The sequence below is a fragment of the Muscardinus avellanarius genome (genome assembly GCF_963383645.1).
Source record: "Muscardinus avellanarius genome assembly, chromosome: 11".
Taxonomy (NCBI): Eukaryota; Metazoa; Chordata; class Mammalia; order Rodentia; family Gliridae; genus Muscardinus; species Muscardinus avellanarius.
Genome location: NC_137797.1, coordinates 103,484,120 through 103,497,848, shown reverse-complemented (window position 1 = coordinate 103,497,848; position 13,729 = coordinate 103,484,120). Strand labels below are relative to the sequence as shown.

The following is a 13,729-nucleotide window of genomic DNA, read 5'->3' as shown; positions in this document are numbered from 1 at the left end:
TGTATACACACCAAATGTCTAAGTTCGCCACTTTCAGAATGCGGTCACATCTGCCCAACATTTTTAAGAAGCGAAAGCAAGAGCTCCGGAGCTAAGGCTGCTTCAGGAGGCTGGGTGTGGTCTTAATGTGTCTTGTGCCACTAGGGCTTGCCTGGGCCAGGCCCCCTTCCTGTACCTGATGTAGTTGACACCAGGACCTGTAGACCTTGACCGTGGAGTCAAGACCACCGTGCCGAAGGGGGCCGGGCTCTCCAGCACGGGGAGGACGATACAGAAGGCTGCTTGAGTACAGACGGACCTGTGGGTGAGGAATGCTGGGGAGGCCAGGGCCTGAGGCCGGGTGGAAGATGTGCACATGTCCGCACGAGCGTGTGTTTTCCTGGAGCGAGGCCAGCCATTGAGTGGTGAAACTGCGCGTTTCTCATTTCCATGTGTCATGTACGTTAATATGATAAAATAAAATCAAAGCTGGTACCTGTCTATACCTAAGTGCAAAAGGCCTTCTTTGCAGCCACACGCTTGGGGGGTGCCGCAGTGGCCAGGTGCCGCAGGAGGGGGCTGTCCTGCGTCCTCACGGGCCTGAGCTCGAGGTCGCTGGGGCTGCCAGGCACGTGGGCGCCATCGAGCGCAGGCCGTGTGGGGTCCCTGGGCACCGCTGCCCTGCTGCTGCTGCCACTGTTAGTGTGCGTGCCAGGTGCACCTAGCAGGATGGGAACCAGAGGCACTTCCTAGCTGATGCCACACACGAGAGCAGGGCAGGAAGAGACACTACTCACGTGTAAGGACCATATGATCCTCTCAGGGGACACGGGGGAGCGTAGTTTACTATTCAAGATCTGTCGCCCACCTGCCACGCGCACCTCAGTGACCTGCCTCTCTGGTTAGGACTGGGCGTGCCGTACGAGGCTTAGTCCTCAGCCTCCTGAAATTGCACACTAGCTAGTGGACTGAACTTTAGCCTTCAGTACGAGTGGACGCAGCGGTTAGAGAGGAGCAGGAGCCACTGCTGGGCTGGGCAGGGCAGCGCACTCCTGTGCTCCCAGGGCTAGGGAGGCCGAGACGGGGATCGCAGGCTTGAGGCCCCCCTCAGCAACTTAGCAAGGTCCTTTTTATTCAGAAATGTGGCTCAGAGCTAGAATGTCCCTGGGTTCAATCCCCAGTACTAAAATAAAGAGTTGGGGGTGACCTCACTGAAAGTCACTGTAAAAGGCTTCCGAGTTGAAGCTGGACTCGAAAACGTCTAAAAGCACGAAGGACTGCACTGGGTGAGCTAGAACTGTCTAGGCCAGGACTCTACAGAAAAACAGATTGGTGGGCCAGAAGAACGGGGAAGTAGACCCCCCGCTGCCTCCGAGACTCAAACCGCTGCCAGGGAACAGTTTGGGCCGAGGCGCCACATGAGAAGGCTAATTAGACCTGGGGAGGCTGAGGTCACGCCACAGGTCTGCTTGAAGGTGGACAGCTTAGATCCCCGACCAGCCTGAACAGCCTGCTGCAGGTGGAGAGTTTGGATCTAAGAACTAGAATTAGACAAAACCTGACCTAAGGGGGAAAGTGACAGTGTAGCTTTTTTTTTTTTTTTGGAGGGGGGTACTGGGGATTAAACCCAGGGGCATTCTACCTCCAAGCTACACCCTAGCCCTATTTTTTGAAACATGGTCTCTCTCACTAGGTTGATAAGAGTCACTACTTGCTAAGGCTATTCTCGAACCTGTGATCCTCCTGCCCCAGTCTCCCAAGTACTGGAGTGACAAGCCACACCTGGCTTAATTCTTTATTTTGAAAAAGGTCTCGCTAAATCGGAGAAGGCCTCCTAAGTTGATGAGACTGGCCACGCACCTGCGATCCTCCTGTCTCAGCTCCCCAGGTACTGGGATGACAAGCGTGCTCCATCTTACCCAGCTTAACACACATTTCCTCATGGCTTGCATTTCTGAAAAGTCCTGGTTTTGCCTTGGGACTTGCTGAAGAAAATGCAAAGGCTGAGCAAGTCCTACAAGTCAGCACAGAACTGGCCCAGGCCCGTTCTCGAGAGCCTGGAGCTCAGACCTTGGAAAGTGTTTAGAATACCTGTCATGCAGCCCGCTGTGGTGGAAGAGCTCGTCATCCCAGTACCTGGGAGGCTGAGACGGGAGGATCGTAGGTTTGTGGCCAGCCTCAGCTACTTAGTGAGGGCCTCCAAAACTTGGTGAGACTGCTTCAAAATAAAGAATAAAAAAGGAAGGGCTGGGGGTGGAGCTCCGAGGTAGAATGCCCCTGGGTTCCATCCCCAGCAGAAACATGCATGCGTGCACGCACATGCACACATGCATATTTCTTCAGTACATTCCTATATTCTAGGATATAGAGTTCTTGAAACTCACTTAATCAAATATTTACTCAGCAGAGAACACTGGGTAGGTATCTAGGTTCACAGTGTATCCAACATCCTGAGTATGCCTGTAATCCCAGTACTTGGGAATCTGAGACAGGAGGATTGCAGGTTCAAAGCCAGCCTCAGCAACTTAGCGAGGCTCTCAACCTAGTGAGGCCCTGTTTTCAAGTAAGAAATTAAGAAAAAAAACTGGGCTGGGGTGTAGTCTGAAAGTACAATGCCTGAGTTCAATCCCCAGTGCCAAAAACTGAAACGGAGACTAATGTTGGGCTGGGCACGTAGCTCAAATGCAGAGCTCTCCTGACACCAAGAAACAAAAACCAGAGGCTGAGCATATTGGCTTCTTTGATAATGTTCATAAATACAGACAAGCAACTCCACCGATCAGCAAAACGGATTCTTAAAGCCAGTTTATAATTAAAGGAAGCTCTCCACGAGGAGCTAGTTTGGACCTGACAAAATTAGACAGAGTCTGACACTATGCAGGAAATACGGAGGATGTAGTTTTCTGTGATGTGAAAAAAAAATATGGCATGACAGGTGAGCCCCGAGTATCTGAAGGGATGACCAAGACTCAGGGCCGCTGTTCAGACAGCAGGCAAAGATGCCCGCTGTTATTACTAAGTAGTTACTAGAATTGTGGGCTTGCAGGGAGGTGGAAACCATTACTCAGCTTTCCAACATTGTGAGAAAACACCTGAAGAAACCAACTTAGGAGGAAAGGTTTATGCTGGCTCACCGTTTTGGCGAGTTCACTCCATGGTTGCCAGGCCTGCTGCTTCTAGGCCTGTGGCGAGGCCTCACACCATGGCAAGAATGCACGGTGCGGGAGCCGGCTTGCTTCATGGTGGCTGGAGAGCAAAGAAGAGTGTAAGTAAAGCCCAAGGTCTCAGCCTTCAAGGGATGCCCCAATGGCCTGACCTCCTCCCACTGGGCCCCGCCCCAATGACCTGACCTCATTGGGCCTGCCCCCAATGACCTGACCTCCTCCCACTGGGCCCCGCCCCAATGATCTATCCTCCTCTCACTGGGCCCCGCCCCAATGACCTGACCTCATTGGGCCTGCCCCCAGTGACCTAACATCCTCTCACTAGGCCCCAACCCCAATGACCTAACATCCTCTCACTAGGCCCCACCCTCAATGACCTAACCTCCTCCCACTGGGTCCTGCCACCAATGACCTAGCATCCTTTCACTGGGCCTGCCCCAGTGACTTAACCTGCTCTCGCTGGGCCCCACTTCCTGCAGGTTCTAGCATTTTCTAGTAGTGCCATTAAGCTGAGGACCAACCAGGCCTTTAGCAATATGGGCCTTTGTGGAACATTTAAGATCCAAACTGCCAACAGTGGTGGCACATGCCTGTAATCCCAGTACTTGGGAGGCTGAGACGGAGGATCACAGGCTTGAGGCCAACTTCAACAATTTAACAAGACCCTGTTTCAGAATAAAAAGGGCTGAGGGTGTAGCTCAGAGGTAGAAGGCCCCTGGGTTCAGTCCCCAGTACCACAAAGACAAAATAACAAATCCAAACCGTAAGATTGAGCTCAGAGACGCGAACAGCTTACCAAAGATGAAGGCCAGGCAGGGCTCCAAGCTGCAAGCTGCCTCCTTCCCCGGAACATCTGTGGCGGCCACTGATCCGCCACAGCTGTCTCTTCATTTTTAGAATTGAACCCACAGGCTTTCTAACTGAGCTACACTCCAATGGTATTTTATTTGGAAACAAAGGTCTCACTAAGCTGCTGAGGGCCTCACTACGTGGCGGAGGCTGGCCTCGAATTTGGATGCTCCAGTCTCAGCCTCTCAAGTACCAGGATTACAGGGTGAGCCACCGTACCCGCCTTCAACGGCCTCTTCAAGTATAAACCACTCAGATTCCCAGAATCCACCATGGGAAAAGGAAATAGTGCTGAGGGCAAGGCCTGGTATCGCCGTGTGAGCAGTCAGGTCCAGTGAGAGGAGCCTGTGGGAACCATGGGATCCGGGCTTTGTTAGGGGACTCTGACCTTGGGCAACTCGGCTGGGCCGGCAGTTCCTCCTTCAGCGCAGGGTGGGTTGGGAAGGAGGATGGGATCCCATGGGGAGCGCTAAGGACCAGCGCAGAGTCCTGCGTCTGTCTCAAGGGAACCGCGCCGGCCCCTCTGGAGCCTCCATCCTCACCCCCGTGCTGACCTGGCCGAGGCGCTCGCATCTGCCCACAGCCCAGGGTTCAGGAGCACTGAAAATAAGAGTCCATGGGTGCTGGAGGAGCCGGGGATCCAGCCACCACCCACACCGAGAGGGAGGCCCCAAGGGCTCAGCTGTTCCCTCCTCTCTGCTCCCAGCACACTCTGCAGGGGTTCTGCAACCAGGCCCAGCCCAGCCCAGCCAAGGTGACCCCGCTGCAAACTCACCCGACTCCTTCCCAAAGGTGCTGAATCTGCTGGGCTCTTCTGCCTGTCCATGACCACTCAGAAACAAATCTTTTTTTTTTTTTTTTGCAGTACCTGGGATGAAACCCAGGGGCTTTCTACCTCTGGGCTATACTCCCAGACCTATTCTATATTTGGAAACAGGGTCTCACTAAGTTGCTGAGAGCCTCACTAAGGCTGAGGCTGGCTTCGAACCTGTGCGATCCTCCTGTCTCAGCCTCCCAAGTGTGGGGATTACAAGTGTGCACTACCATGCCTGGCTAGAACCCAAATCTTAACGCCATGTTCTAACTTCTCTATAAGAAGAAAAATAACTGGCTGGCTGCGACTTTGTTTTCTGTTTGCTTTTGGGTGCTGGGCAGTGAACCCAGGGGTGCTCTACCTCTAAGCTACAGCCCCAGCCTTAAAATGGGGTCTTGCTAAGCTGCTGAGGCTGGCCTCAAACCTGCGATCCTCGTCTCAGCCTCCCAGCGCTGGTCTGCCCTTTGCTAAGTTCAAATCATTACCTGCTTTTTAAGGCAAGGGTGGGGAGCCCCGGCTCGGGCTGGGCTGCGCCGTGGGGAATGGCGCCCGAGCGCTGAGCTCCCTCCACAGCTTGGAAGGCTACTACGAGCGGGCGTGTCCCCTGGTCAGAGCTGGGCTAATAACAGAAAGGAACAATGGCAGGAGCTTAAGAATTCCATGTGCCTACCCCTTACCCACCGGCACATCTGGAACATCTAAAGGTCAACCGACGCGGGCTGACGAGCTCTGCGGGCCGCCTTCAGGGCCTCGGCGGCCCTCATTTCACTAGGCTCGCACAACACGCTGTTAAACCCCGTCACCATGACCCAAATCCCTCCAGTGGCGCTGTGACTAAAGGAAGCTCACCTGCACCCGGCTGGGGGGCGCCAGTGCCAGGGGTGTGGGTGAGACGCCGTGACCCAGCAGAGACCAACAGCGAGGTGTCGCACCCAGACAGGAAGAGGGTTCCGTGAGGGACGGTCGTGGTAACAACAGTGAGGGCACACAGACCTGGATTACACCATTTTTATGTTGATAACCGTGACCCAGGCAGCCTGGGTCCAGTCTCACACCCGCACCAAGACCCACAGCGTATTAAACCTTCTCCCTTCTGTCCACACCTTCCCTCTTGCAGCTAGAGCATACACTGTCGATTAAAAAAAAACCTAAATAAAATAAAAACCCTCAGTGTAGAGTTCTTTAAAGACTTCGTAGTGATTCAAATGTCCCCGCTTCAGTGATCAGGAAGATTGGCCGGTCTTTCGCACAAGGCAGAGGCCTGGGGCAGCCCGGGCAGGCGCGTCCATCAGCCGTGTCCATCAGCCGCGGCCCACGCTGCCGGGTCACAGCGCGAGCTGGCGCTCGGGCTTCATGCTGAAGGGCTCCAGCCGCTCGCCCTCGGGCAGCAGGCTGTTGAGGCGCTCCAGGAGCGGCACGGTCTGGTCCACCGCCATCTGTGCGCGGCGCAGGATGGCCGACATCTCGTTGACCTTCTGGATCTGCTCCGCGTACTTGGCGTACCTCTTCTGGCGCTCCTGCATGAGGCTGAAGAGGGTTTCCACCGACACATCCATCTGTTGAGGGCAGAAGGAAGCGGGATGGTAAGTGCTGCCTGAGCCAACCGGGCGGCAGGTGGCGAGCAATGGAAACGCCCCGCCCTGAGCGCTGCTGGGTCTTCACTACCTGGCTTGCTAGCGCTGCTTTGCAGTGAGCTGTGTATGAATTTTAAGCCGCCCATTAGGGAGCCTCAGCAGGTCCTTGAGGAGGGACTCCTCAAGAGGACTTAGGAAGGACGGGAATCCTGCTTCCCTGGCCCTGGGCGGCCAAAGCGGTGTGCCTGTGGGACGCTTAGATATTAACATAAGTTCAAAAAGGAAAACTAGAAAATTTCCAATAGAAAGAAGCTTATGGGACAAAGATATTAAACACACACACACACACACACACACACACACACACACACACACACACACACACACACAGACTGAGCTGTAACGCCGGGATAAAGCACTCAAGGCCCTGGGCTCCAGTCCCAGCACTGCGAGGAGAAAAATGTCTTGTATAGTTGTACAGTGTATTACTATTTTAAACTAAGTGTAATTAGAAAAGCCAAGAACATTTTAAACACTTTTTTTTCTTTGTTTTTTTGTGGTACTGGAGAAAGAACCCATGGGCATTCTACCTTCAAGCTCCACCCCCGGCCCTATTTTTTATTCCGTATTTTGAAACAGGGTCTCACTGAGTTGCAAAGGGCCTAAGCAGCTGAGGCTGTCTGTGAACCGCGATCCTCCTGTCTCAGGCAGGGCAGCAGCTGGCTGGAGAGGTAGGGAAGGAGAGCCCTCTGGACGGGAGCGAGGAGTGTGGTGACGAGGACCACCTCCACTAGGGTCAGGGTGCTGCCAACAGTTTCACCACCTTTTCTGGGTGACCTAGAAGTGCCGTGCCCACTGAGAGACCACGGGTGGCAGGGGCCACTGGGGTCCCTACAAGACCAGCATGGCTCGCTGAGCTGCCATCCAGAACGCAGAACCTCACAGCTGCCAGGTCACACTGGCAGGGCGCTCAGACACTGGAGGAGCTCGCCACAGCTCTGGCTGAGCACGCTGGGGGCCTGCAGTCAGCTCGCCCACGTCGACACGCTCCTTGGCAGTTTCTACGGCCATCTTCATGAGCTAGTTGTCCAAATGGCGCACACCTTCCTGTGCACGTCTCGTGCAGCTGGGTTTAATAAATCCAGCACTTCTGTCCAAAGCTGCTGCTTGCGCACTGTGTAGGTGAGCACACATAATCACACATACTCTTGGTACAGGCTTATACCACGTCTCAAAAATCCTTTTTTGTAGCCCATTCAAGAAAAACAGCACAGAAGAAACCTGAGCTCAGGTGACCTCCAGGTTCCCACAGTCAAGACTAGAACCCATGCTGGGCATGACAGCACATATTTGTAATCCCAGTATTTGGGAGGCTGAGACAGAAAGATTGCAGGTTCAAAGCCAGCCTCAGCAACTTAGAGAGGCTCTCAGCAATCTCATGAGACATTGTGTCCAAATAAAAAAATTGGACTGGGGTGTATCCTGGAGAAAGAAAGCCTCAGGGTTGAACTCCCAGTGCTAATATAATAATAATAATAATAATAATAATAATAATAACAATTAATAATAATAATAATAATAAGGACTAGAACCCAGATCTCCTAAGTCCAGCATCTTCCTTTCACACATATTTCCTTGACGAGAGCCATGAGCCACTAGCGGTCCATGGGACTTCAAAGGACACTGAATCACCATGAGACAGTCATGACTCTAAATTATTTCCCATTTTTCAGTTGCTACAAAAACTTGCAGGTAAGAACTTAGTACATGGGGCTGTGCGATAACACTGGCGCGGCCTATTTCAGATGAGCCGCCTTTATTCCCTAAGCAGCCCTGTCCCTGACCTGCCAAGCCCTGTGCTCCATGACTCTAGGCTACACACTGTTCTAACGCTTCTGATGTCAGGCAAGAAAGCAGTAGCTACTGCGAGTCTGCACCTTTCCATCTGACAATCTGGGAATGCTATCTATATGCCTTTTCTATTTCCATTTTTGACACATAAATCCTAACAAGGCGACACATATACTGTCTTCTTGATACGGAGATGTCAAGTTACCTGGGGGCCCTCAGCGAAGACTCCACAGCTATTCAAAAGACAGCTTAGGACAGGGCAGCGTCACCCCCCATGCCGCACCCAGAGAACCGTGACGCTACTTGACATGGGTGAAGGCTGTGGCCAGCCCTCCTCCACCCACTCATCTACCCGACAGCGGTGTGGAGGGTCAACTTCCTGGGTTTCAATGCCACCCACTGTCTAATGTTTACATAATCTTAGGTACTTAGAATGAAGAGCCCACCAGGGCAAGGAGTTTGGTATGTTTTAACCCTGCTCTATCCTCAATACTGTCACATAGTAGGCCCTGAAAAAAATGTGTTGAATGAGAACTGACCTAAGCCTCTGTTTCCTGCTCCGTAATGTGGCGGGGAGGTAACAGTGGTAACTCAAGGGTCTGCCCCGAGCTTCAGCGATAGACTGCTTTTACTATCCTGTCTGGCACACCGTGGCACCTGCCACATGTGCACTGCCTCTCTCCTGGCGGCAGCATCTACGGCCACGCACTACGCTCAGTCCTATGGACACGCATACTGAGAACCCAAAGCCCCCGCAGCCACAGCTCACCGCGTGCATCAACATGACCGCTTTTGTTCCGTCTCTGTTCATGTGACTTTCCCATTCAGGAAGCCCAGAAAAGATAAAAGTTGCAAATAATTTTATTTCAGGAACTTCCCCAAACGCCCAACCATTTAAGTAAACGACTTCACTTCCTGATAAACAGGGCACAACTGTTTATTCTCCAGGACTCTTGCCTTGAAACCCTGGCCTTGGTGTGGCCACGTGACTGTCTGGGTAACCGGCAGGTGTCATGGTGGCTCTGGTTGCCCGTCTTGGAAGCCAGCTGGCCCACATGCTGTACCCTCTTTTTTTAGTCCTGTCCTTCATTCTGCTGATGGAATGCAGATGTGGCCCCTTTAAACCGTGAACGCCTAAGGCTATATCCTTGGGTTGGGAGGACGGAGGCAGACACAGCCTGGGTCCCTGAGGACTTCTGTGGGCAAGTGCAGCCCCTGGGCCGTGAGGGAAGAGTAACTCTCATTCTGTGTGAACCACTCAATGCCAGGTCTCTGTACCATGAGGTGGCTCCACGAGGTGAAGGCCTTACCCTCAACCTACGGTTCAGTCAAACTCAAACCCTGAGCATTCACAGGCTGTCTCCAGAGGCAGCACGCTTCAAAGGAGGGTCAGAAGAGAGAGGACCTGAGGGTGTGACTGCGGGCCTCGCAGAGGTGATCAGCACCTCAGAGAAGGCCCAGACTTGATCCACAGACCTCAAATGGATGGTAGAGGCTGATCTTCCTGCCTGATCCACCCCATAATGGATCAATGATACAAAAGGTACACTCCATCATGATCATGTGACGTCACCTTAAGGAGACAAGCTTTTCAACACCTGAAAGTCAAAGTGACTCACCATTTCAAAAGAAGGATTCAAAATTATACGATAATCTGAGAAGATGCAGGAAAAATATTCGGCATATTCAACAGGTATTCCTAATGAAAATTCTCAGCAAACCAGAAAAAGTAGAAAGCTTTCTTAACTGCTAAAAAGCATCTCACCACTTAGTTCAGCATTATACCAGAGGCCCTAGCCAGTGCAGCAAACCAGTAAAAAGTATAAGACTTGGAGAGGAATAAAAATAAAGAGTTTCAATTTTCAGATGACATGACAAGGTTCTCAAAAATCTTAAGGAAGCCAGGCGTGGTGGTGCACGCTTGGAGACTGAGACGGGAGGATCTGGATTCATGGTCAGCCTCAGCTACTTAGTGAGGCCCTTTGCAACTTCATGAGACCCTGTTTCAAAATAAAGAATAAAAAATCGGGCTGGGGTTGTAGCTCAGGAGTAGAGTATCTTTGGGTTCCATCCCCTGTACTGGGGGGGGGGGGAGGCTCAGCAAGGCAGTTTTACTTTTTGCAAAAGGAATCCTGCATTCAGGAACAACATGGCAGAAACCTGCTGGGTATTTTATTTTCAACGTGAGACTCCTGCGCTGTGCTCCTATTGGTGGGAGCGTAGCTGCATACTCTTTACCCATTGGCTGGAGGAGATGCAGGGGGAGGGGCGAGCATTTGCGATTCTCAGGAGATAGAAACTACAGGAAAGAATGTACGCACACACATAAGGTTACAAAATGGTGGCTTTACGAAAGCGAGCTAAAGTAAGCTAAGCTCTGCCTCCCATGTCATCCGAATACGATAGGAGAGATGACTAAAACTAGTCCCACCAGTGTAGATGTTTTTTTGGTTGGAGCAGGTAGACTGAGATTTGCCAGGGCTCAAACACTCTGGTTTCCAAATTTAACCAACATATCCTTTTAGTAACAAAAATAACCGATGTCCAGATATGACACGGACATTTACAAACAGGACAGTCCAGCGCGGAAGTGCACACACGGCCTTTTCCCTGGGAAGCCGCCTGCGCACGGTGCATCGACATTCCCCTTGCATAAGCCTGGCACAACCCTCCGCCACCCAGGGGCTCGGGACGAGCATTGGGGCCCAGGGTCCCCCCGCTGACGGGTGGGGCTGCCCAGAGGGCACAGCCGCGGACCAGACCCAGGGCTCCCGGCCGCAGGGGCGCCCCCGACTGCCACCTGCCCGAGGCCACCGAGCCCGCCAGGCGACTCCTTCTCAGACCTCCACCTTGCCCAATAAATCGTAACTGTCCAGGAAACCTGTGAAGTGAAACGCAGGTCTTTAAGACATCATTTCTGGCTCTAAGGGAAACACAAACCTATTATTAATCAACTCAAAATCAAATAAGACCAAAGCAAATAAGCACCCAATAAGCACCTTGTCCAGTAGGAAGAGGCACCTGCCCAGGTGCGCGGGCGCAGCGGTGCGCATGCGCGGCCACCTGCATGACGTCACCTCCCCAGCCCTGGTGGCCCGCCATTCCCTGATGCACCAGGACCAGCTAAGAGCAGCCCGTGGCCGGCCTTCCAGCGGCATGGACGCCACCCTGGACATCCTGAGGTGACCTGCTTCCTTAGTTAGGTCCCCCTCTCAGCGTCTTGGTGAAGGAACACATTTCCTTCAGATCTTCAGGAGAATTCAGAGACACCAGGAGCTCCAGAATCTGAACTGGACCTCATTGTTCCAGTAATTACTTTATGGCTTGCCAAATCCCTACGTCTTCTTACCCTTGGCACTGTGCCTCAGTAAGAAAGAGAACTTTCAACCTTTAGGCCGTTCCCCAGGCTTGCTAAACACGTGAAAACCAGGCTGATCAGAGCACAACCCTCACACTGCCAGGGCACAAGGACACGGAAACAAAGCAAATCGGGAAAAGCCAGACCTCGGGTAAAAACCAAGACCTGACGGCAGAAACCTCACTCCACCTTCCTTGGGTTCCATGAGAGACAGAGTTCAGGCCAGGGACACGGAGACCTGTGTCCTCCCTGGAGCCCCGCTCTGTGATGGGACACTGCAGCCCCTGCTCCTCGGGGCCTTCCTCCCTGGCCTCCCTCCAGAGGGACCGCCGGCAACACAGTCCCCTACCTGGCTTGCCCAGCTGTGCCACTGTCCACCTGTGACGCCGCAGGCCTGAGACACTGGTAAGGCCAAATGGGCTCAAAACCACCACTGGGAATGTGGGGATGCTGCCGCCAGGGGTGTTCCACCTGCAGGGTCAGAAGACTAGGCTTCTAGTACCGCGTCAGGACCAGAAGAAAGCTTGGGCTCCAGAGTCCACTTTACGGACCTTGGTTTCTTTGTGCAACCAGAGGACCACACTGGAGAAACTCCAGAGCCCTTTACACGCCTATGACCACACAGCGAAGGGCTGCAAGCTTGTCTCGCCCAGCCCAGTGGTCAGAAGCCCCCTGCAAGCTCCTGACTGGCCTACACTAACACATATGCTAACCCTGTATCTAAGAGTTGAAGGCACAGGGATTACCAGATTCAAGCCATGAGATTGCTCTGCAGGTGTTTAAACAAGACCCAGTAACTCACCAAACAGAGCCTTAGATCTGTGGACTCTATTTACCCACTAACAGCAACTAGAGTGAGGCGGGAACACGACCCATACCGACAGACGCTCCAGAGGACTCCACGAGTGTCCCTGGGGCTGTGGACCTGCCACGCTCCTGCCCCCACATCCCTGCCCCCAGAGACAGCCCCCGCCTGCAGGGACGGGGCACGCTCTTCCTCCTCTGCCTTCAATCAGCCCACACTCAAGGACAGAAGCATCTCTCTCCCGGCTGGATCCATAACTAAAGATGAGACGCCCCAGAAAAACACCAAAACGACAAGGCGTGGTGTGCGCACGGCTGGAAGACAGGGCCGGACCATGTGTCACCGCCCCGCTTACATCTGCCAGGACCCACGCTCCCCCAGTAATCAGCGCGCTATTCACAAAGCAGCTCAATTTACCACACACAGACACAAGAATCACCCAAGAAATCATGTATCTGTGGCATGGAAGATGCCAGGCAGGGCTTGAGGTAAACCACAGTGAACTGAAAAGCACCTACCTCGCCTGTATTTGTTTTTTGACCCTGGGTGGGCTGCCCTACCAGCCTTCCACTCACCCCTGCATCTGCATGAAGAACGCTCTCGACCCGGCGGCCTCAGGTCCCGCCAACCCCGGTGCACTGCGGTCTTGAATGCAGAGGATTTGAGTGTGATCACCAAATAAAAATATATAAAATAGGTCTGGGAGTGTAGCCTGGAGACAGAAGGGTTTCCAGGAACCCCAGTACCACAAAAAAAAAAAAAAAAAAAAGAAAGAAAGAAAGAAAGAAAGAAAGAAAGAAAGAAAGAAGACAAAAGTGCCAGGCACGGTGGCATATGCCTGTAATCCCAGTAGTTGGGAGGCTGAGACAGGACAAATGCAGGTTCGAGTACAGCCTCAGCAACTTCGTGACGCCCTGTTTCAAAAAAGAATAAAAAGCCAGGCATGGTGGCACATGCTTGTAAACCCAGTGCCTGAAAGGCTGGGACAGGAAGATTGCAGTTTAGAAGACAACCTTAGCAACTTCACAAGACCCTGTTTCAAACTAAAAAATAAAAAATAGGGCTGGGGGTAAAGCTCAGATATAGTGCTCCTGGGTTCAATCCCCAGTAAGTAGCACATATGCACGCACATGTGCACGTGCACAAACACACACACACACACACACACGCACACACACGGGATCATTCTAAAATCTTCCTTCTGAGATCAAGGTCAGAATTAACTTCTGGCACAACAGTAAGATGGCAAAATCTTATGTCTCCAGGAGCATTTCCCTGTTAATGCCCTAAAGTCTTTACTTCTAACACAAGGGTTCTAAAGGTCAAATAAGTTTA

At 52.6% G+C, this 13,729-nt stretch overlaps 1 protein-coding gene across 2 annotated transcripts in view; it reads right to left on the bottom strand.

Annotated features, from left to right (window-relative positions):
* Positions 1-6,068: 6,068 nt before the first annotated feature.
* BORCS5 (BLOC-1 related complex subunit 5) overlaps positions 6,069-13,729 on the bottom strand; it is a gene marked incomplete at its 5' end in the record, with an annotated part of 54,243 nt that continues 46,582 nt past the window's right edge. For both annotated transcript variants that reach the window (XM_080705969.1, XM_080705970.1), the window contains one exon: positions 6,069-6,362. In XM_080705969.1, the coding sequence (XP_080562095.1) occupies positions 6,132-6,362 (231 nt within the window). In that variant the 3' untranslated portion in view covers positions 6,069-6,131. The remainder of the gene's footprint in view (positions 6,363-13,729) is intronic.